Here is a 22,150-nt window from a genome sequence, read left to right on the forward strand (position 1 = left end):
TGTTTAAAGTAATAAGAATATCAAAGGTACATCGAGAATAGTAATTTTATTCGAGGGAGAAAGACGTGTTCATGTGAAATCGGAATTTTTTTATATAATTTTACCTGGTAATTGCAGCCCGAGGTCGACACGCCAGGCGTACACCCGCCTCCCGGACCCGCAACTCCTCCCACTCCGGCACAGTTCCGGACCCCTATTGGCGGACGGTTGTGCCACGTGACCGGCCATCATCCTCCTCATTGAGAAAGAAACAAAAACAAGCGTCACTAACAGTAACTACGGACGCACACGTAACAATCGTTTTCTATTTCTCGTCTCGTCGACCGATCGTAGCAGGATTTTCGCGGGAAGTTTTGCAGGATTGCGGCGCGTACTGCATCATCCGCGCCGTCTGAAGGACGATACGCTTGCACGTTTTGAGCGCTGCAAAGGACGGTTACGCGCGTGTTTCGTTCGGTGGGATTTTGGGATTTGAATTTGTAAGGATTTGTGACTTGATTTAGTGATGGTGACGTGCATGGACGGTGGGTGTCGTCTCAGGACCGCCGGTGGTCGATGAGGTAAATTGTGATAATATTGAATAGATGAAATAAAAATTTGTTGTATATGTTTCAACAATTTGACGCATGCTCTGACACAGTTAAAAATAGATTTTTCATTTATCGCACAAGAAAAAGTTACCGCAATAAGGAAGAAAAGAAAATAGAGACACCAAAAACCAGTAGTAAATAGTAGCAACAATTAATTTTGTTAAGTTACCGCCTAACTGCAATAAATATACATATATATTCATTTATCCTAAATGACCTTAGTTGTTAATTACAAAGAAATAATAACAGCAACTCAGGCCAGTTGATGAAAATCTATCGCAAAAAAACTAACCCATCAGTCTAAGTGAAATCTGGGGTGGATGCGAAATTAAATACTTAGTTGATTACAATTACACCACACCTAATATGACTTTTTGACCTTGTGCTGATTCAAAAAATCAAACCAATAGATTAGTTGTGGAGTAATTGTGGTATTTAACACACATGTGTAAGTCAAAGAAAAACACATGCTGCTTGGATCCTTATATTTTTAATGACGCTTTATCATTTGATCCCATCCCATATTGAAAATTATAGTTTTACTTACATTATGAGGCCCGGTACTGACATACTGGTTAATTAAATTACAAGTCATTAAGTTATCATCCTTGATCTTATGCTTTCGCAATCTCTTCCATTTCCATTATTGTTAAAGACCAATCTTAGCAACGTATTATGTGAAGGGTAATAAACAAATCTACCTACCTACCGAACCAAACCCTTCAGATTTCTTCCTTACAAACAACAACATAAATTATAAATCTTGGAACCAATTTTAGCAGTTTATATTCCCACAAAAATTGAAGATGCTCTTTAGTCAAGCAGAATAAATTAGGTTCAAGAATATTGTTGAAAACTTTTTTACTATTTTTCGTAACAAACAATTCAAAATTTATGTGATATCCTTGTAAAATTGACGTTCCAATATAGGATTTCAACGGTTAACGTATCTGGTTACTGAATTAAGTTACAAAATTCGACAGGTAGCTAATTTAAAAGGTGGTCACCAGATTAACTGTGTAACTTTTTCTCCGATATCCAATTACTGCGTATTCTATATCGAATCGAAGTACTCTGAAACTGGCCGCTTCAAAACGTGGGGGTTAGAGAAACAAACAACTGGGTTTTTTTGGTTTCAGAATCAAGCATCACGGCATACGGATGCCGACGGGCCAGCTTGAAGACGACGTCGATTTCGTAGCAGTTAAGACGCGGTCCAACACTCCTGAAGGGGCCGTCGCCGCTGCAGGCGCAGCGGGGGGCGGCCCCTATTGGATTCCCGCAGGGACGCCGGGAACTGGGGCACCAGGGGCACCTACTCACCATCCCTTAGAAGGATGTGGTGAAACAGGGTTTATCAACAGTCAGCCGTCAATGGCAGAGGTGAAGTCTAATTATTCTTTTTATTTTTGTTTCAAAATTTGCTTACAAAAAAGACCTGAATGAATAGGAGTTCAATACAGCGGTTCCTCTAGGTTCGTTGAAACTGCTCTTAACGAGTTCCTTTTTCAATTATTTTGAAAACTTGTTCGAAAAAAAATACATTAATGTACAATCAGAACAAAATGTCCGATAATCTAGAATCTAGAAACTAACGAGTTGTTTGATACCAATTTTATTCTCTTGCATTTAAACATTTTTATTTACCGGATATTTTGTATATTGTATTATTGTATGTAATATATTGCAATATTGTATTCAACCCAACTCTGGTAGACCAAACTAAAACCTAGTTTATGTAGATTGCGCTTATAAATACCCCAATGAAGATAATTTGTGTGCTGAAAAGAAAATAAGCACATCATTATCTACTGTCCCCAATGCAATAACTATAACAACAAATTTATGCGTAGGAACAGAAACCAATAGATAAATAGAACAAAGAAAGTTGAATTAGTGAGTTAGTACTACCCATGCAATAAGCCACAAGTCTCTACCTGCTTGTTAATTAAATAAATCTTAAAAAGGGCTTTCATGAAATATGGAAAATAATTATAAAGTTTAATGCTAATATAAGTAAACCTTTTTTGCATGCAGCTGTTCTGTGGTTCGGTATTAAATATTTCAATTTATTTCTTATACCTCCGCTATGCATATTAGAGCTCAGCTAGAATTTAAGACTTTCTAAAGAAAAGAACTTTTTGCTAAACCATGTACAAAACAACGCAAATGATTAGTCCTTCGATTAAATATGTTCAACCACTGAAGTTTAAGCGTTATATGATCCGATCCTCTTAGGTTAAATATCAAACGACAGCAACTATTCTGAACATTTTGAATGCGATATTGCTCCGACAACCCAAGACAGAGAAAGGGAGCACTAGTACCTCGCACAATGTAACTTTCATTTTGGTTTTTAGAAAATGACGACTAGAGTAACTTAATGAGACTTAAGTAACTTAAGTGAGATTTGTACCCTTTGTGTAAGGGTAAATTGGAGTCAAGCAGGACACCAAGGTTGTGTACCATTTCACTAAATGTTAAATTGTGGCTGTAAATACTGAATAATCAAATTTGACATTAAAAAATCTCTATTTCTCTTTTTGTTAAATGGAGGCATTCAGTTTTAGTGCAAAAACTTTCACCTTGCCTGAGGTAGTACGTTTAAGAACCTCTGCATAGAAGTGTATATAGAAGTATAGAAGTATAGAGTCTTAGGGCACCCCAGAAAGCACAATCCTGATCTCTGAAAAAACACCATCCACCACAACCTTTTACAAAAATAAAATCTGACAAGATTTAATGATCCCATACTCAAACCCATAACACCTAAGTTTGAATAATAATGTGCCTCAATAGTATAATCAGTAACCAATACAAGGGCTGAAGATGAGCTAAATCCTTTACGAAACCCGTTCTGCACAACCTGAATAATTTTGTTGTTAATAAAATGTAAGTATACTTTAGAGTGTAAGATTTTTTCCAGAGTTTTCGAAATTTCTGGCAGGATGACTATAATGCGCAAATCGTTCGGGGTTGTTGGTGTTTGAGTAAAGGATTTCTGATTTCAGTCTTCCAGCTTTGAGAAAAGTAGTTTTGTTCAATACAGCTGTCTATATAGTAGAGGCCAATAAATGGGCATTGTTTGATCATTAGACTTAACTAAAACATTTCCACAATAATGAGCAAAATGTCTATTAATTCTATTTGGATTTGCCAGATTAAATTTAAGTTTTTTTTTTGTTTTGAAACAAAGTTAAAGTAAAGCAGATATTGTAACAAATACCGCGTGAAAAAGGAATTGGCGTCCAAATTTTCTGTATATAATTTTTAATTTTGAAGTTATTACTTAATTTGTTTTTTGCTCCTTGCTTGCTAAAATGCAGACCCAGAGCCTATTTTTTAAATATCTTCAATTTTTAATATAGAATATTAGTTATCGATTTTTTCAAAAACTTGGAACCGCAGCGTTAATGGGCAAAATTTATATTCCCATCCACAAAATGTCTGCTATGAACCATAAAAAATGAAAGCAAGTATTTGACGTCCAACCAATTCATATTTTGTCTTATCGGAAGATTGAATCGAATTGTATCTGTGAACTAATAAACAACTCTCTGCTAGTCTGAAGCCAGTCGTTTAACAATAACACTCTCGATTCCGTCCAGCGAAGCCCATGATCTGATTTAATGAGTCTTCAGTAATTCAAATCAAAGCATAATTATTTAAACCTACATGCAAATTTATGGGCTTGTTTGTTTTTTTTTAGTTATGCTAAGTTAAAAATAAATTGATTTAAAAAATCACTTTGATATTTGGTATACCCATCAACAAACTGCTACGCCGCCATTGTAAATAATCAGTGTTTTAAATAAATATTTATTAAAAAGCGATTTTGAAAAACATATTGAGATATTATTTAGAGTTTTCGTATTTTGCATTAAATGCCTCAAATCAGACGTTTTCCATCTAAGACTTATTAGTAAGCGTATATTGCAAAAAAAAATACGTTCAAGATTGAAACACTTTGGCAAACACTGACTACAATACTGCATGACCTCTAAGTCGTTTTTATTGAGGATGTCTCAAGGTCTGTCTGGGACCAAATAATCATTAGTCTGACCGTCATGCTATTCTTTTTATTAGCAAAATTTGTCGACAAAGCTTCGATTCTTCGCTTATTTTTTTAGCTAATTGCCAACATAATTTCACTATTCTCCTGAATAGATGGTCTTTTTGTTTGAACTGAATAAACAACCAGTAATAAATATTACTTTAAAAAAATGAAGTCGCAGTCCCGTTCAGTCTGCGTGAAAATTCAAAGGAAAATTACTGGTTTTTAATTTACAAATGGAATGTTTCTTTATCCCTATACCTTTACAAGAAGTTACGGAGCTCAATGAAACTGGATTATTCAATACAATACATCGTAAAAATTATAGAGAAAGAATTTCTAAACCATTTGAACTATTTTTATCAGCTTTTGTACCAAGAGTCAAAAGATAATAATAACCCCAGTGGCTATTCGTTCATTCGAACTTTCATCCACTGAGAACTGAGAATATCGTAGGATCACTTTAGGACCATGATCAGAAGAAAATGATGAACTATTTAGTGAAGATCTGATTTTTTTACTATAAAAACATTTTCATGAGATATCCTAAAGTACAAGTATGGTCGGCCTTTTGCAATGGTACACTAATGGCGTCTAGATATGATGTTATGTTGCAAATTATGTGCAAGCAATCGAGTTTGGCAGGAATTGTCACAATTATAGAAATAAAAGACATAAAAATAAAATAAGCGGGGAAGTAACAGTAATTATGAATTTATAAATATGCGTGCTTATAACATCTAAGATAAAATAGCTATCTAATTAAAATAAGTTAAAGATTTTTTGTTTTTATTAAATAAATCTATATATGAATTTTTAATTTGTGTTGGTTAATACAAAGTGTTGGTCTTATGTACAAGGCAAGATATTAGTCAATTATCATTATTATTATTACATCTTGTATTATATTGGTGAGAGATGCGTCACTGCTCAAAATTTATTATTCAGATAAACAAAAGTACAAACAGAAACTTTTAAAACTAAATTATTTGTCAGAATTATTGGGAATAATTAATAATTTATAAGGAAGTCAATAATTTTGCTGTACTAAAGACCAAAAATTTGGGGTATGGTTTTACGATTTTATAACAGAATTTTTGCCTTTTATTTCTGCGTTAAAATGCATTAAACCTCTTTTTTCAGTTCATGACCGCTCTACCACATCTGTCGGCTGAATTGCCTCCCCACGGTCCTCCCATGAGTCCCCAACATACACCTCCGGGAGGATTTTCGATGGACGTACCTCATGGCATGGGTTCGCCTGGAGTCAACGTTCCAGAGTATCCGTGGATGAAGGAAAAGAAAACGACCCGGAAAAATAGCCAACAAGGTAATTGTCCCAATAAGAGGAAAATCTTCTATATCATTCATGTTTACTTGCGTTAGAAACCTCTAACACTAAATTTTATGCAATTCTTTATTTATAATAAACAGATACAAAGGGGAACAAATAAAAGGCTTTACGTTCTTAGAAAGAACCGACAGTCTGCGTGCATATATGTCAACGCCTACCATCGTTCGCGTGTTACCAAGCAATATCATTTTAATGTCTTGCAGCATGATTCCCAACAACTGTCGGGCAAAGGTTCATCACGAACGCTTTTTGTGTTGTCTATATGCATTAAGAAAAGCAATTTTTATGAAAGTTTGAGAACGCGGATTGACTCATTGCTTTCTATGAAATTATTGACGGAAGAAGCGATCGTATGCATTTATAAATCGATTAAAGAAACTTATTTAAACTTGTTGTTTTGTTTCTTGAAATAAAGCTATTTACAAAATGTGCCTTTGTTTTGTATGGCATGTTATAAATGCGTCGAACATCCGAACATAAGGTAGTCAAAATAATATTATTGAGACAAATATAGCTTGATAAAATTTTCTTAAAATTTGTTCAATTTCAGCAATAAAGTTTCGACTTAAAATTGACTGATTGCGGCTATAATTTACAATATTTTATTAACTTATCAGCAAGGCCCACTAATTATGTTTTGAAATTCTCGGTTTCAGTTTAGATTTTTCCTATGTGATTTACAGAAAATATGAAAATTTACTAAAAATGAATTTTCATAACGACTTTTTTAACAACCTCTGCAGCTCAAAGATGAGTATAATGAGAACCATCTTTGGATATTATGGAAAGATGGATCAAATAACGTGTCTTTAAATGTAAACCTCACAAAAGTTAAAATGAATGAAATTCCGGGCTTCTCGTTAATTGAATCATGGTGTTAAGTTCTTGTCAATATACCTGACATAAACACATATACTCAAGTACCATATCGAAAAGTGCAAACCAGGCGCAACAAGCTCCACCAAGAACTCACTATGGAAGCTGTGGAGTCTAATGAGAAACGCGAATCCAGATAAAGCTATGAAGTTATAGCGAGAGTCACAATGGATTCTGGGTTGCAGTGACTTTCTAATTGCTAGCTCTCCCAAACAGAATCTTGAATCAAATGGAGCTCAATTTGACTTACAATAAAATTCTATTTAATACAAGCAAAGTAATGAAAGGATATCGACAAGAAAGTTGTGGTATAATAACTCATTTAACTGGTGTTATACGAAAAAATATGAAAACCCCCGACTACATCTTTATATCGATATCTCACAGAGCTGCATCTGTAGAGAACTGACGCCCTATCATCTACCTTTCACTAAGACGTATTTGGCTCAGTACCATTATTTTCACTAATTTAATCAGATAATTTTGATTCCCAAAGTTTCTAACTTAAACAAATTGTTTGAACATTTTAAGAGCTTATTTCTAGATACTTTATTTTAAAGACACATGTGTTTTTCATTCAACATTTATTGAATACGACAGCAAAAAAATCAATTTGCTAGAGTATTTTTTTTAAAAGCTTTCAAGTATTAAATAAACTTGATTCAAGATATGTAACACAAGCTAATAATTATTTTCTAGCTACAAATATTTCCCTAATATAATTCATGCTATCCTTCTGTTTCTATGATATCGAAAATTTAGTATTCTTAAAGCGCCCTATGCTTATAAACTTCTATAAATTCATTTATTTTGCGATGTTGCACAGTTAGCCCATTTGTTAGCAAAACCGACTCAATTGGTTTATTTATTGGCACACATTCTTCGGTGTTTGGACAAACGATAGCCTATTTATCTAACCAATTTCCGATGCATCTCTCCAGTGGTTTCGATCGAGCGACAAACGGCCGCCATAACTCAACCTCGCGATTTGTAGAGGGCTACTATTTTTCTTCCAATTGCAAATATATTCGAAAGGGTGGACGCTGTTCATCAAATATTCTTGCAGCTAAACACGCTCAAATATTTATGGACAATCTGTCTTTATGTTTCTTATCACGGCTGACTCAAAATCGGTAGCATTGATATGGTCTGTTCATAGATATAAGAAAGTGGCCAATTGCTTTTGAATGGGATTATTCAAGGGTCAAAGGTCATTAACATACAATGCAACAAACCTAAAGTTTCGGAATTTAAATTCAGGTAAAATTGTGGCCCGTAATAGAAAAAATTTTTATACCTACCTGTGTTTAATATGCTTTGGTTTGGTATACTACTTAGTATACGTTTATCAGTAATCATTCTTATTTCGTGCGTAATACATCGTGTGTTGAATCGTGTGCAAATTATGCAAAATATGTGCGAGTCTAGTGGATCTCAGGAGATGCTCCCGCCCAAATGTAGAAAACACTATTTTATTAAGACTAAGGAAGTTATAAACAATGTTTATTTGACTCTCATTGAACGTAGTGCCAGCAAGCAAGCACCTTTAGAAGACACGGCCACATAGACGAAAATTCCAATATCAACTGTATGGAAAATTGTTAACAATCCCATTTCAGCGAGGAAAAAACGAAGCGATGCTGACATTTGCTCGAATGTAGATGAAAGTGATCAAGATATAATATGGCGTAAAATTTACCAGATATACGAAGAACAAAGCGTGCCTACATTACTACTACTACTACATACTACTACATTAATTAGGAGGCTTGAAAAAGATGAAACCGGTGTTAAATGTGGCAGAACTATCTTATGGAAGTTTATTCAACTCATGAGTTTTACATTTAAAAAAAATTGACAAAAGAAATTAGGATTTACAGAGAACAACAAAGGCTAATTATTTGGATGAAACCTGGTTCGATACCCCTGAAAAGGGTTGGGTTGGGTTGACTAAACTGATAAGTGTAAAACAAACGCGCCATCAAAAAGAGGTAAAAGAATAACTATTTTGCATGCTGGCTCTAAAGATGGTTGGATTCCAAATGGACTTTCTCTGTCTGCGAAAAATATTAAAGATTCTTCTCTGGATTACCATTAAGACACCACCGCTGATTTATTTGAAAGTTGGTTTAAAAACAAACTAGTTCCAACATTCCTCCTAACAGCGTAATGTAATGTAATGGACACGACAGTTGACTAAAACCTCTTTTTCATGTAACACAAAAGCAACAATCCAAAACTACGTGTATAATAACAACATTTATTTTCACGAAGACTGTACCAAAAAGCAATTAATTGAGGTTCTACAAAGCTTGAACCTACAAAAGGAATACATCTGTGATAATTATGCAAAAAATCCAGGGCATACAGTTTTAAGGCTTCCACCTTACCACTGTATATTTAATCCCATTGAACATGTTTGGCACCAACTGAAATCTGCCATTCGTCGTAACAATGTTTTCCCCGTGTTAACTCCAATGTCCTCAAACTTATAGAAACCGAAGTTTTTTAACATCCCTCCACAAAGTTGGGCAAATTCAGTTAAACATATAGAATAAGCAGAACAATCGTATATCCATATTGCAAATAATATAGAACAAATAGTAATTAGAACAGGCGATGATAGCGATAGTGATACTGATATATTATGTGAATAATTTTAAGTAATTTAAGTAGGTAATAGAAATATTTTGTAATTTTATTTGAGATTTAAACATATATACATACATAAATAAATATTGTTTAGTATCTTTCCTAACAAAACCCCAAATAATTAAATTCTAAGCAAAGTATCAGTTGGTCACTTTCTTACATCTATGAACAGACTTTACCAGTTAGTATTTGGAATATTCTAAAAGAACATGAATTCTGTTCCTGCATTTCCAATACTAGTTGCGATTATTTTTTTTAATTTATTTCTATTATTTTTAGTTTTTTTATCAAGTATCTGAAAGCTTAGTATTTCAAATAAGTTGGATAAAACATTGACGTCCAAAAATGGCTAAAACCACTTTATTTCGTCTACATAATTGAATTAAATTGAATTGAATCGAATATAATGCAATGTAATATACTATTTGTATCCAGTTAAGTGAACACGATAAGTTTTGTATTTCTAAATAATATTTAACACATAATAATAATAAATAAATGTCAACCTTACAGTCATATTAAAACCAATGGTGTTATGTGGAGTATAAAATAAAAACTTAACAGCCTTTGTTTTGATATTAAAAAATTGACGGGTTTTGGGCTGGGTTTATCAAAAATGAAATTCTGATGTGATCGATATTTTCAGCAATTTTATGGCCTTCAGGACAGGCATTTGATGCAGAATAGTGCGGACCAAAAGCAAAATGGTGCTACTATATTGCTGAAAATCATCAAAAATATTCTGATATAATTACCAGAGTCCATTAAATAATCCCAATGATGCGACTGAGTGGATCCTCTAAGTCGCAAGGCACACAGTTCTCGTATCATGGTTTGCCTCGTGGCTTGTTCTCTGGAATTTCTTAATTACCGCGAGCAAGAACAGAAGTATGAACAGAATGGATGGATAAACTAAGATATTTGGAAACACGATATCGTACCCATACAGTGTCCTACATTTTTCTAGACACAAACCCCTAAGAAAATAATTTTCAAGGATTAAAAAATAACTTTAAAATAGATCGCTTTTAACTCACATTCTTAAAATGCCTAAGATGGACAGTCGTCGTACTAAATGGTTATTTAGGTTATAATTAACGTAAAAAAATTAGGGGCAGAGGAAAACAATGCACAATATGATAGAAGTAATTAATAAGAAAGACTTAGAGGAGCGAAACAACTTGGTGAAAACAGTTGATGGGGACAGGTTATCTTAAAATTTACTGGATATATTGCTATGCATTGTGTAACTCGAAGAAAGAAATTTGCATAATAATTAAATTACGACAACGTTTTTAATTATTGTTTTTTTTTTTTAATGGCGAGGTCGTTTAGGAGAATAATAATTGCAAGATATGTCGGTTGTAAATAAAGTGTATAATAACCATAGAAATCAAATTTAGGCTTTGATAACAGTAAAAGTACAACAAAAATGGCTACAAGTACTGTTTTCCTGAATTGCGAATACCATGTATCGGAATAAAAGAAAACGAGTGCATAATCCCAGCCCGAGTGTTTGTTCAGTGCAGCTATTAATTTTGTGAGCTTTCCAAAATTGCAGAATGGCGACAAAACAATATAAATGGACCTGTGGATTTGTAGATTATTAATTCAGCAACACCGTTAACCGTCAACAGCCCATTATGGAAGATGCTAATTGAATAATATTGCCCCCCGCTGCGCCACCGTTTGTATCATTAGCCCAGCTTTATGACAGCTTCTATTAAGTCGCATCCTCCGACTAATTCGTTTTCACGGCTCCCATTCAGAGCTTTTTACAATACTTTTTACGAATGTGCCGCCACTGCGGTGGCTGCTCGAGTTCGCCTTTCAGCTTGTTGAGTTGAAAACGAAATCGATATTTGGAAGTTTGAATATTCATTGAATTTTTAAAATAATTGTCATAAGATCTATATTATTCAGAAAGGAAAACCTTCCAATGGGCCAAATATATATCTAGTAGGTTGACATTCCAGTCTGTTAAATACCATGCTGTGACAGAAAACTACAAGAAATAATAATTGATATGTTTGGATATAAATTAGTTCATAATACTTTGACAAAGTATTCACCACTTAGTTAACCCAGCACCGGCGGCAAAAGATAGAGTGGCTAAAGGGGCAGCGGCTCACCAGAATGATCTGTAAATAGAGTGTCGGATTGCGAGCGGAGGCCATAACTCATGCTGCTTGCCGCGAATTTGTGTTTAGTGCTATCGTGCGAAACCGACAAGGGGAAAACCTGTAGAGTTTCGGGATAGTGAAAGAGACTGCCGTATTTACGATTTATTTCACGCTCCATAGCAAAATGTTGAACGGATTTATGTGCGCACTGTGTGCATAATTGAAGCAATGATATAAATATATCGCAAATCGAAACTAAGGAAAAATGATTATAATTTTTCATTACACTTACATTACAAGCTGGATAAATGTCATGTTAGTCATGTGTTTAATCTAGAACGAGCGTGGCGAAATGGATGTGTTCAAGTGACACTTTGCGCGCACCTGATCAGTGCATAATTGGGAATTTGAGAGTATTAAGAAAATTTAAAAATTCCACTTATAAAATTGTCACCAACTTTTACGGGAAGAACGCAAATTTCAAATTTATCCACAATAAAGGTTTTATTTCAGAGCAGACTATTTTAGGTCAGTTATTTACGCGTCAAGCTACTTCGTATTGTTTTGAAGGCAACCTGGAGTTGGGTGGAGATTATAATGGCCTATGTACAAGGTTGTCCGTTTAATCGGGGCCTATACCTTATCTCGAAACCTACGAGGGTTACAAAAAAAATAATTACAAAAGTTGTGTCTATTAAAATGACCTTTTTTTTCTATATCGATGAATCGATCGATGAATGACGATAATAGTTGCAACAATACCACATTTTCTGAAATACATGTTTACCTTATCATATACGAGGTGTGACTTTTAGGTTTTATCAAAACGTATAAATGAAATGAATACATCACACTTATGCGAACGTTTTTTGCAATCCTCGCAGCACTTCTGGTAAGCACTTTCTTATATAGCCTTAAGTCCTTTCAGCTATTTTTTCTCCTCATTCGTTTCAAACCTCCTTCATTTCATAGGTTTCTTGAGTTTTGGGAACTGGAAAAAGTCACAGGGGGCAATATCTAAATAAAAAGTTAGACACAAGCAACGATGAGTGAGCAGGTGCATTATCGTGATGCAAAATTCATGAATTCTTTTCCCACAATTCCAAACGTTTTCTTCGTATTGCTTGTCGCAAACGGCGCATAACTTCAAAAAAACAGTAAGCAAAACCTTGACATTTGATCGAACTTGACTTGCTGTTTTTGGTCTTGGCGATTCTGGGTTCTTCTACTGGACCGACTGGGCTTTGGTTTCGACGTCATAACCATATACCCATGACTCGTTATCAGTTACGACGACCTTTTCTTCGCGTTTTCTCGGCCATCTTGGAACAGCTTGTACCACTGATAAACATTTTTTTTACTCAAAGTGGATTCACCATATGCTGTTGTCAACATTTCAAGTGTTTTGCAGCCTGTATTCCATTTTTTACACAGAATTTTATGCAAATCCTTGGTTCCATTTTTTTTGACACCAGAAAATTGCCGAGCACGCAAACTACGTTTAGCCTCGTCTTCTGTCTTCTGTCTCAAAAAAGAAGTAAACGCGCAGACTGGCTGAAATTGTGAACATATGTTGGTGACATATGTACCAACATAACAAACAAATATATCGAAGATCGAATGTACGTAGCCAGTATGATAACAAAATTCACCTTTCTTTTTGAGCACACCACGTATATAGAATCTCTAATGTTTTGGAATATCAATATTGACGAGACGTGTTTTTTAAGTAGAAAATATTACTACCACAGTATGAATTCATATGTACCAATTTCGGATGTAAAAAATTGTACCTTAGTTCAAGGATCTCTCATACTAGTGGATTAAAAAACCGGGCAAAGTCATTTTTTTATCTGTTGCAACAAAATAATATTTTAGTCAAAAAGTAATGCATAAAAGGCTGTCACCTGCGAACACGATTGTTGAGATATGCTTTACCAAACTAATAATGAAGACAGAAATATAATTTTTTATTATTTATTTAGGACGATACCGATACTTCGGGACAAATTCATTCAACGCCTGGAACATTTGAATTATCTCATTTGAATTTTTTCTTATTTATTGCCGGAAGAAAACAAAGAAAACTTTAGCTCGCTCGTATCGTCAGTTAACAGGAAATCGTATTCGCTGCCAGCAGCTCGTGGCTCGGGATTTTAGCGTGATGGGTAATTAACCGCTGCATTTTTAAGACCGGAAAAATGTCAGCGAACCAATAAAAAGACAGCGTCCTTCAACCGAAAAAGGAGCCAGATCGCACACAATGTCTACTGAAAATGATCAAACGGTCTTTTGAGGGCCATAAAAATTAAAAACTTGCGAAATTAATATTTTACCATATCCCAACCGTTGGGTTGGGGCTTTAGAAGGGGGATTGTGCCGAAGATTTTCGCTTGAAAAAATAAGCGAGGGGAACCGCTGTCTTCCAATACACTTTAATGCGATTTTTACGAAATTAGATATTTTTGAGATTGGAAATTCTTGTCGGGGCTTTCAAAGCATCTTAATTATGTTGAATTCGCGCAAACGTCCATTAACATTAACAATAATTTTCAACTTAGGGTAAAAAGTTAAACAGTTCTTTTGTGAATCCAGATGGGCATGCAAATCCACTAAATCGTTAACATTAACATAAAAAGTTTGCCATTTCCTTAATTTCTAAAATAATTTTGCCACCAAATGCCACCGTAAGCAGTTTTCTTAATTTTAATATCATATTACTGCAAACTTTTAATGGCATCCATTATTTTAGGGTCAAAACTTAAGTGTTCCTTTAGTGAATCGAGGTTAACTAAGTCGTTAATGTGTCGGTCGATATATATTTTTATATTAATTTGTTATGTGAAATCAAATATGTATATGCGTTATTTTTCAAACTAGACTTTCTCAATTTGTAACCCAGAAATTGTTAGAAACATTTTTCAAAAAATGCTATCGGGACTAGTTGATTGTTTTTTATGTCCATGTTAAATTACCATTACTACTGTAATGTATTAATGTTTAACTATTGACTTTTCAAAATATAAGGACGTTATTTGTTCAAAACTTCAATATCAAGTTGAAATTCTTTTTGCATCAAGTTCAATATTTAATGAGTTCCATATTTAAAAATGAATATAAAAAATGTTGTTTGTCGCTTATAATTACACAAGAACTTTTTTTGGCGACGTAAACTTGAAATATAAAACGAAAATGGAGGCCCTCATCTTTTTTCGGAAACAGTTGTTACGTGAGGACAAGACTTTTTAATTAACTATTGATTGTTATTCGTTAATTGAGCTCGATTTGTACTTGAATTTTATTCCGAATGCAGTTAGAAGACCGATCAGTTGAGGATATTTCCATATTCCAAGGACTTTTAACCTGCAACAGAAAAACAGTTGATTAATTATTTAATGTATATAGGGTGATTAATTTATAATTGAAAATATTATAACTATAGAATCCTGAGATAAAAATGTTCGAACTTAACCAGGTAAAATGTGTTGTTTTTGTTAATACACTATACACTATTAACGTTAATACGAAAGTATGAAATGAAGATATTGAACTAAAATGGTAATTGCGCCAATGTTATACAATTTTAGAAGGGTCAAACACCCACTTGCTTCTGTGGTAAGCCCCTGGTAAAAGCCAGTATTTCTAGTGTTTTCATATTGGTAAACCTCAGCGAGTTTCCAATTATAAATCCTAACATTCTATATGCGCTATTCACTATAATGATTATATGTCGCTCAAAATTAAGTTTGTCGTCCAACGTCAATTCCAAATCTTTGCACTCATGCTTTCTTGTTAATGGTTTATTGTCAATTGTGTAGGAAGAATCAATGTTTTGCTTTTTTTTATTATTGATATATAGAAGAATTTTATTTAGTATAATCCAGTATATACTAAACGACGATTTCCACACACTCCAACTCCTTTTCCCAGAACATTTAACGGGATCTAAGCATATTTTGAGAGAATACTGCCGCAAAAATGCCGCCGCAACCAAACTTATTGACGATCAGTCAGCGATCATGTTAGTTGTTGAATGCCTCAAGGCCATTTAGTTTAGAGTTGTGTCAATCGAGTCACTTTGATTCAATCACTTCATAGGATCGAACGACCGAATCCCACTTGTTCGTGACGCCCTCACCGGTCTGAAGTGACCGAATACAGGACCACCGAGCGATCGACCGACGGTACCAAAACAAATCAAATTTGCCTTGCGGAATACGAGTCATTTGAATGGTTTAAGAGTTGAGTCAGGCCACGGAAAAGGAATGGGAGTATTGTTATAATTATTCTATAGTATTGTGTTGCCACATCGATTTGTAGATTTGCTTATGTATTGAATTGAATATTGAATAAGATATCTATTTCCACACAGGTCTTTAATTTAAACAAATTAATGTATTACTGGTACAACTGTTAGCACCAATTTTGATAAAAGCATGATTCAATAAAAAGCAGAACACAGCTAAATATTATACTAACTAGAACAGAAAACATAACATACAGAGGCAATAATAATAATTCAAATGAATCTGATTCGGTCGTTCGGATTGTTCGGATTCAGTGACTACTGCCGTGATTATGCAGTGACTATTATGTTGGCAACAAAAAGTATTGAAATGAACGATTGATTGAAATAATACGGTCCTTTTCTAAATTGGTCACTGATTGATTCGGTCCTCGTTAAAATGAAAGATTGACACAACACTAATTTGGTTATAAATGAGAATATAATTCCTGCGCATGCGCATCTTGAATTAACCCTCTCAAATTTTTTTTCTTAGTTGTGCTCATAAATTCCCGTATTACCGGCATAGGCAGGGTTTGTTTACCTCTGTTAGCTACATGGTACCCATACTTCCCCCAAGTATGACGTGGATACGTAAAATAGTTTTAAAGTAATGGGCAAAACAAATATTTACTTTAACTTGATTCCGATTAAATGTTAATTTTCTAATTTTTAATGAATCGCCCAGTATAAATGCATCTAGACGTAGAGCGTTGTCAATAACTAAAATACTATTTAAAAACAAAGATAGGCACAAAATCCTCCCGAAAATGAAACGGAAACTTCCCAGCTGACGTTTAAAACATCGTTTAATTCAATTAACCAAATCCTTACAAGTGTTCACCCAAAAGCAAACGCAAGAAAGTCAAATGATTAATAGTGAAACTGTGGCCGTGCAATTTGCTTAGCACTGGCTCAGATCCGTTCTTCCGTCGATGCGATGAACATAGATGTTTTAACGCGAGATGATAGTATTATTAATAGTGGTGTCTGCTCGGAAATGTGCAAGTCATCCTACGTCACTTCGTTGTCGTTGTTTTCCCTTTGATCGATACCCCAAGCAGCAGAAATTTTCATGTCATCGTTAAACCGCGAGTCACTTTCAGAGAGGGGGATATCTTGGATTTGCATCAAATTTCGATATTTCAGGGTGTAGTTTGGCCGTAGTTTGATATTTGCTAGATTGTATTGATATAGGGAAGTTTGCGTTTATCTGACTTTCGCTTGATATTGCGGATTGTTTTTAATAGGTTTACTAAACACGCGGGGTAAACCGCTGCCCAAATCGGGTACCTGAATCGGAAATATTATCATTCTACTTTTATTTCATTCAAAAGAATTTCATAAAATTGTAGGTAATTCCTGATATATTTTTTTAAGTTTTAAGTTCAACATAATTTTAATAAATAATTTGTCCCACCTAAAATGTATATTATAATTATATTTATTTTATTAGATGTTATTCTTATCACATAAGAAATCACATATGAGAAAATTGAGAAAACAACGTATAGAAGACATAAAATTCAATATTGTAGTCGTAGTATTAAATTTTAAAAAACATTTCGACAAAAAAATTGCTATATGTAATCGGAATGGAATTTTAAATTTTATACATTATCCAATATTGAAAGTACCAAATATATGACTAAACTATTAAATGAATCCAATTTTCAAATTTCCGTTTTCATAAATGTCTATAGGAAAATATCCTTTATGAGGTACACCGTGCGTCAAATAAAACGGCCCACTATACGATCTGGAAGCCCATAGGAGATACGAAAAAAAGTTTCGTACAAAAGCTTCTTCCACTCTCCTAAAGATTTAAAATATTATAATTTTGTTTATACAGGGTGTCCCAAAAATGTACCCTGTGACATCAACTTTATTTCAAATGGAACACACACACACACACACACACACACACACACACACACACACACACACACACACACACACACACACACACACACATACACTAAGGAGATTTAAAAATGATTGTTCGAATGCCTGGTTCAGAGCAAGAAAATAAAAAGTAAACACGATTTTCAGATAAAAACACGACGAAATTGGGACAAAGTTTTGGGTATGCACACCAAAAATGTGCAAGTTCAGTTATTTAACCATGTAGCGTTTCTGTCAAGAGGAAAAGTGTTAAAATAAATTTATTTTTTTTATTTCTACCCACCAGTTGTTGCCTTTCTCTCCTTTTCATGGTGGAGACAGGTGGATAACTTTGGACTTAAGTGGTGACATTCGCTAAAGTTCTAAGAATTTTCTTAGAACGTCCACCGAAGATTTCGAGGCACTGATATACTTTGGGGGCCTGCAGTTACCAAAAGGCACACTTACTACAAGAATACCATAAGTGTAGCAGAAAGGATAGCAATAACGTTTAGATTAATATCAACGGTTGTTATCACAGCATAATGCATATCGAAACACCTGCCTCCGATTTTTTCACTTTCTGATAGTTTCACCTTTCTCTCTCACACTGAGTTTTTATTCCATTCTAAATACATTTTCTTCAATCACCAACATAGATACTCTCTTACACTTTTTGCGAGAACACAACAGAACTAAATTTCCGTAATTTTTCACTGACTCATTGATCTGCTTTTCCTCTCAGGATGCATCGTCCACACTGGCTAGTCAACTTGGAAAAGTCTCCGAAATTTGAAACATAACTAACATGAAAAAAAAAGTTGCAGAATTATATGGAATTTGTTGCCATTTTGTCGCGAAACATGAATGTTTTTGTTTGAATCCAAAATATGCAAAATCATATAAACGCAAAATAAACCCCTAGAAATTTAACTACACCACTGTGACAAAATGAACTCCGAGTTGCACTAAAATCGATTTTTTTTTCCTTATGAGAAAATATCGGTAACTCCGTTTCATCGGCATTCTACTTTAGGGTGTTATACTGACAGCAAGCTTGCATTCTATCAATATTGTTCAAAATGTTGCTAACAGAAGCAAAAAGAGTATCGTCAACGAGAATAGAGAGGAAACTGCCAGCAAAAAGAACCTCACTTAGAACCGCCCTAGATTCAGAGATGTAACTTCCATCACTCAGCTTTACTATCTGAGTTCTATTATTCAAAAAAGATTCCATTTATATTGTCAGAAGCCCTCTTGTAAACCGAAGATCATACTTTCTATTTTTGTCTAAATTGAGAAGAACATATCTATAGAGTCAAAGTTTTGCTTGATATTTGAACACTTTTTACGAAAGCCGTATTGAATATTTGAGAAAGGGAGATTCCGGAGCACACTTTATGTCGTAATACAATTCAGTAAAAGTTTTTGCAGATTATTTGCACCTATTCAGTACGAAAAATCCATCACAGTATATTACACAATTCACCGAGCCAGGTAAATTAGTTTGAAGAATGTCATTTCAACTTTCTCCTTCACGTAGAATGAAGAATCGTATATCGTCAGCAAGAATAGATAGAGCCAAATCAATATAGCGGCTATAGCACATTGTTGGAAAACTATAAACTGAATTATAAGTTATTTTTTTAAATAATGTTATGTATTATCCATTTTTTGTAATTTGTTTATTAGACTTCTCGGAAAGCTGAATATCATTCAATGCTAACGTTTGAACGAATAAAGAACCAGAAGGAGAATAATTTGCACCTTCGCAAAGGAACCAGCCGCGAATTGTATTGATTTGTCAGAATGGCAAACAACGCACCTCGGGCTAATGTAAAATAAAGTGTTCATATAAAAAGTTTACAGATTTTTTTTACAAAAATAGTTTTTCATTTCTTAAAATGTATTATATTATTATATGGTAGGAAAAAGCATATAAAATCGAAATGCTAAGATTTGTCAGCTATCTATAAACTCTTCCAAAATACTTATTGTCAACCCAGTATAACTCTTCTATAATTAAATACTGTCTATACAATATTGTTTTAATTTTTAACATTTAATTATAATTATAATAATAAAAATACTTCTAATATCGCTTTTTTGAAGACAAAATTAACCAGTCCCTAGTAACTATAAGATCGGAAGCAAGTAAAAGGCTGTAAAAACATATTTATTGTTAGCACACTTACGATCTGAATAATGTGTAATTAGCTTTTGTAAACGGTAGCTCAGGTAAAGAATCAGCCATATAATTAAACACGTTTTTGCCGTTTCAGTACAATAACTAACAAAATTATGATTTTTGTTTCTTTTAGATCTATATATAAAGATTCGAAACATGAAATATATAATGGGGGATTTATTAGATGTACATACAAAATTTCATTAAAAATACATTAACCAAAAATGAGTTGGATTAAAAAAAATTATAATTTTTAAAAAACCTACTGTAGCTTGGGCAATAAAAAATCTCAAATTTCGGAAATATTTTTAAACGATTTTATCTTTTTGAAAATAGTTTATTTTAAACCTCGGTAAAAAGAACAAAAAAATATTTTTATTTTATAAAAATCAGTTTTCGGTATTCAGTTTCCAATTTTCCCACAAAAAAATTCAGCCTCATGTTCAACATTTAATATGGACCCTGTCTATTGTGCATCAGTCACAAAATCCAAGATAAAAACCAATAATCTTCAGAGAACCGAGGACTAACAGCAGGCTCGAGATAAAAATTAGTCGTCGCGTGTTACAATTAGAGAACGACGAAGTTTGGTAATTTTCTAAAACAAAAAAGGGAGATCGTCTCTATATTGTTGTGTGGACTATACGGATCGAATCATCAATCACGGGCGCCGCTTTATGGCATCCCTTCCAGGGAAAAATTACGTCTTCAAAGATGCGGCAAAGCGTCCGTCACAGTGAAATATTAAAACTGATTAATTTCAACGTCGAAGAATAGAGAGAAATTAGGAGTGAGAACGAAAAGTTGGAAGAATCGCTTTCTTTGGATACACGTCAGCCGAATCAACTTCTGTCTTACCTAGCATGTTACCTTAGTGATGCCTTTTTCAAGCCGAAATTTTATGAAGAATTGACCATTTTCCTAACACGATTTATAAACGTCATTTATTTGACCGAAAAAGCTAATTTCAAGAGATTAGAATATGTAAACAAAAGCCGTTTTCGATAATGCAGATTTCGCAACTTCGGGATTTTCATCATAGAAACTAATTTAAATCGACGTTTTTCCCGAAAATTTTTATCCGGCCGAACAAAAACTGATTTAAAATTCGATTTGGACGCACGAAATTGTTACTCCCCGCACTCTGAGCGGCGGCTGTGTTGGAGAGAGATCCAATTTAGGAGATTCTCGGGACACTAAATCCGTCTCAAATTAGAGATAACACCCCGGTAATCCCTCAGTTTCGACTACTCATTGGCTGCCGTTGCTCCTCCACGTTTCGCGTAGGCTCTTTGCAAAACGCTGTTTACTTTGAAAAAAACAAATCGAACATTTTTTTTAGTGGTGATTTTTTTTCGCATTATGAATCCAGACTTGTGATGCTTGTCCACGACGATTATCTGAAACTACAGGATCACAAGTTCATGATTTACAAAAAAAAATACCAACAAAAACAAATAATGGAAAAAATTTGGTTCGTGATGTGACATCAGCCTTCCGTTATCAGGAAAACAATATAAACAAAAGAACCAAGAACTTGGTTCTTGATTTGCTACAGCTCCTAATATTACCAGCGCGTTTCGTTTAAATTCGTGAGTCGATAGTTTACCAAAACACGTCGGAATCTGACTGTGACTAATTTCTCATACGCTGTGGATCATTTACAGCATACTGCAAGGATAATTCCACGTTGCTAATATACGTAATGTACTTTTGCATTTATTGATGAAAAAAATATACACGTGCTCGTATTTGAAAAAGGTGAAAATAATCACGTTCAAAATAGATCCCAGTTTAAACTACATAGGCATTTATTTAGAAATCTATTCCGTCAGGCCCATAATGCTGAAATTTTCATCGTTAAGAGAATATATTCATCACCAACATCACCAACAACAGCACTTTACATAAAATGACTCCAAACAAAACCAAAACCCACAGAATCGGAGATTAACTGAGTTGGATTTTTCTTTACAGTATTTCGTTAATATCTTTTCTAGCGTTTCTCTGACTTGGTTGTTTTATTTTATTAATTTGCAATTAGAAATTGAAATTAGAAACAATATGTTGAAAAGATAATTCGATTTTGGTACATTCCATCTCTGTTGTTTGTACCCTTCAATAGATTTGGTGCATGATAACGT

General features: G+C 34.0%; 1 protein-coding gene across 1 annotated transcript in view; it reads left to right on the plus strand.

The window, feature by feature from the left end:
• The first annotated feature begins 350 nt into the window (after positions 1–350).
• The window catches only part of LOC132700625 (homeotic protein proboscipedia), a 67,794-nt gene continuing 45,994 nt past the window's right edge, over positions 351–22,150 (plus strand). Inside the window, exons 1-3 of the mRNA XM_060668060.1 lie at positions 351–560; positions 1,730–1,973; positions 5,788–5,974. Of these exons, the coding sequence (XP_060524043.1) occupies positions 556–560; positions 1,730–1,973; positions 5,788–5,974 (436 nt within the window). The 5' untranslated portion in view covers positions 351–555. The remainder of the gene's footprint in view (positions 561–1,729; positions 1,974–5,787; positions 5,975–22,150) is intronic.

This window comes from Cylas formicarius, unplaced genomic scaffold (assembly GCF_029955315.1).
Source record: "Cylas formicarius isolate icCylForm1 unplaced genomic scaffold, icCylForm1.1 PGA_scaffold_4__25_contigs__length_36172078, whole genome shotgun sequence".
Lineage (NCBI taxonomy): Eukaryota > Metazoa > Arthropoda > Insecta > Coleoptera > Brentidae > Cylas > Cylas formicarius.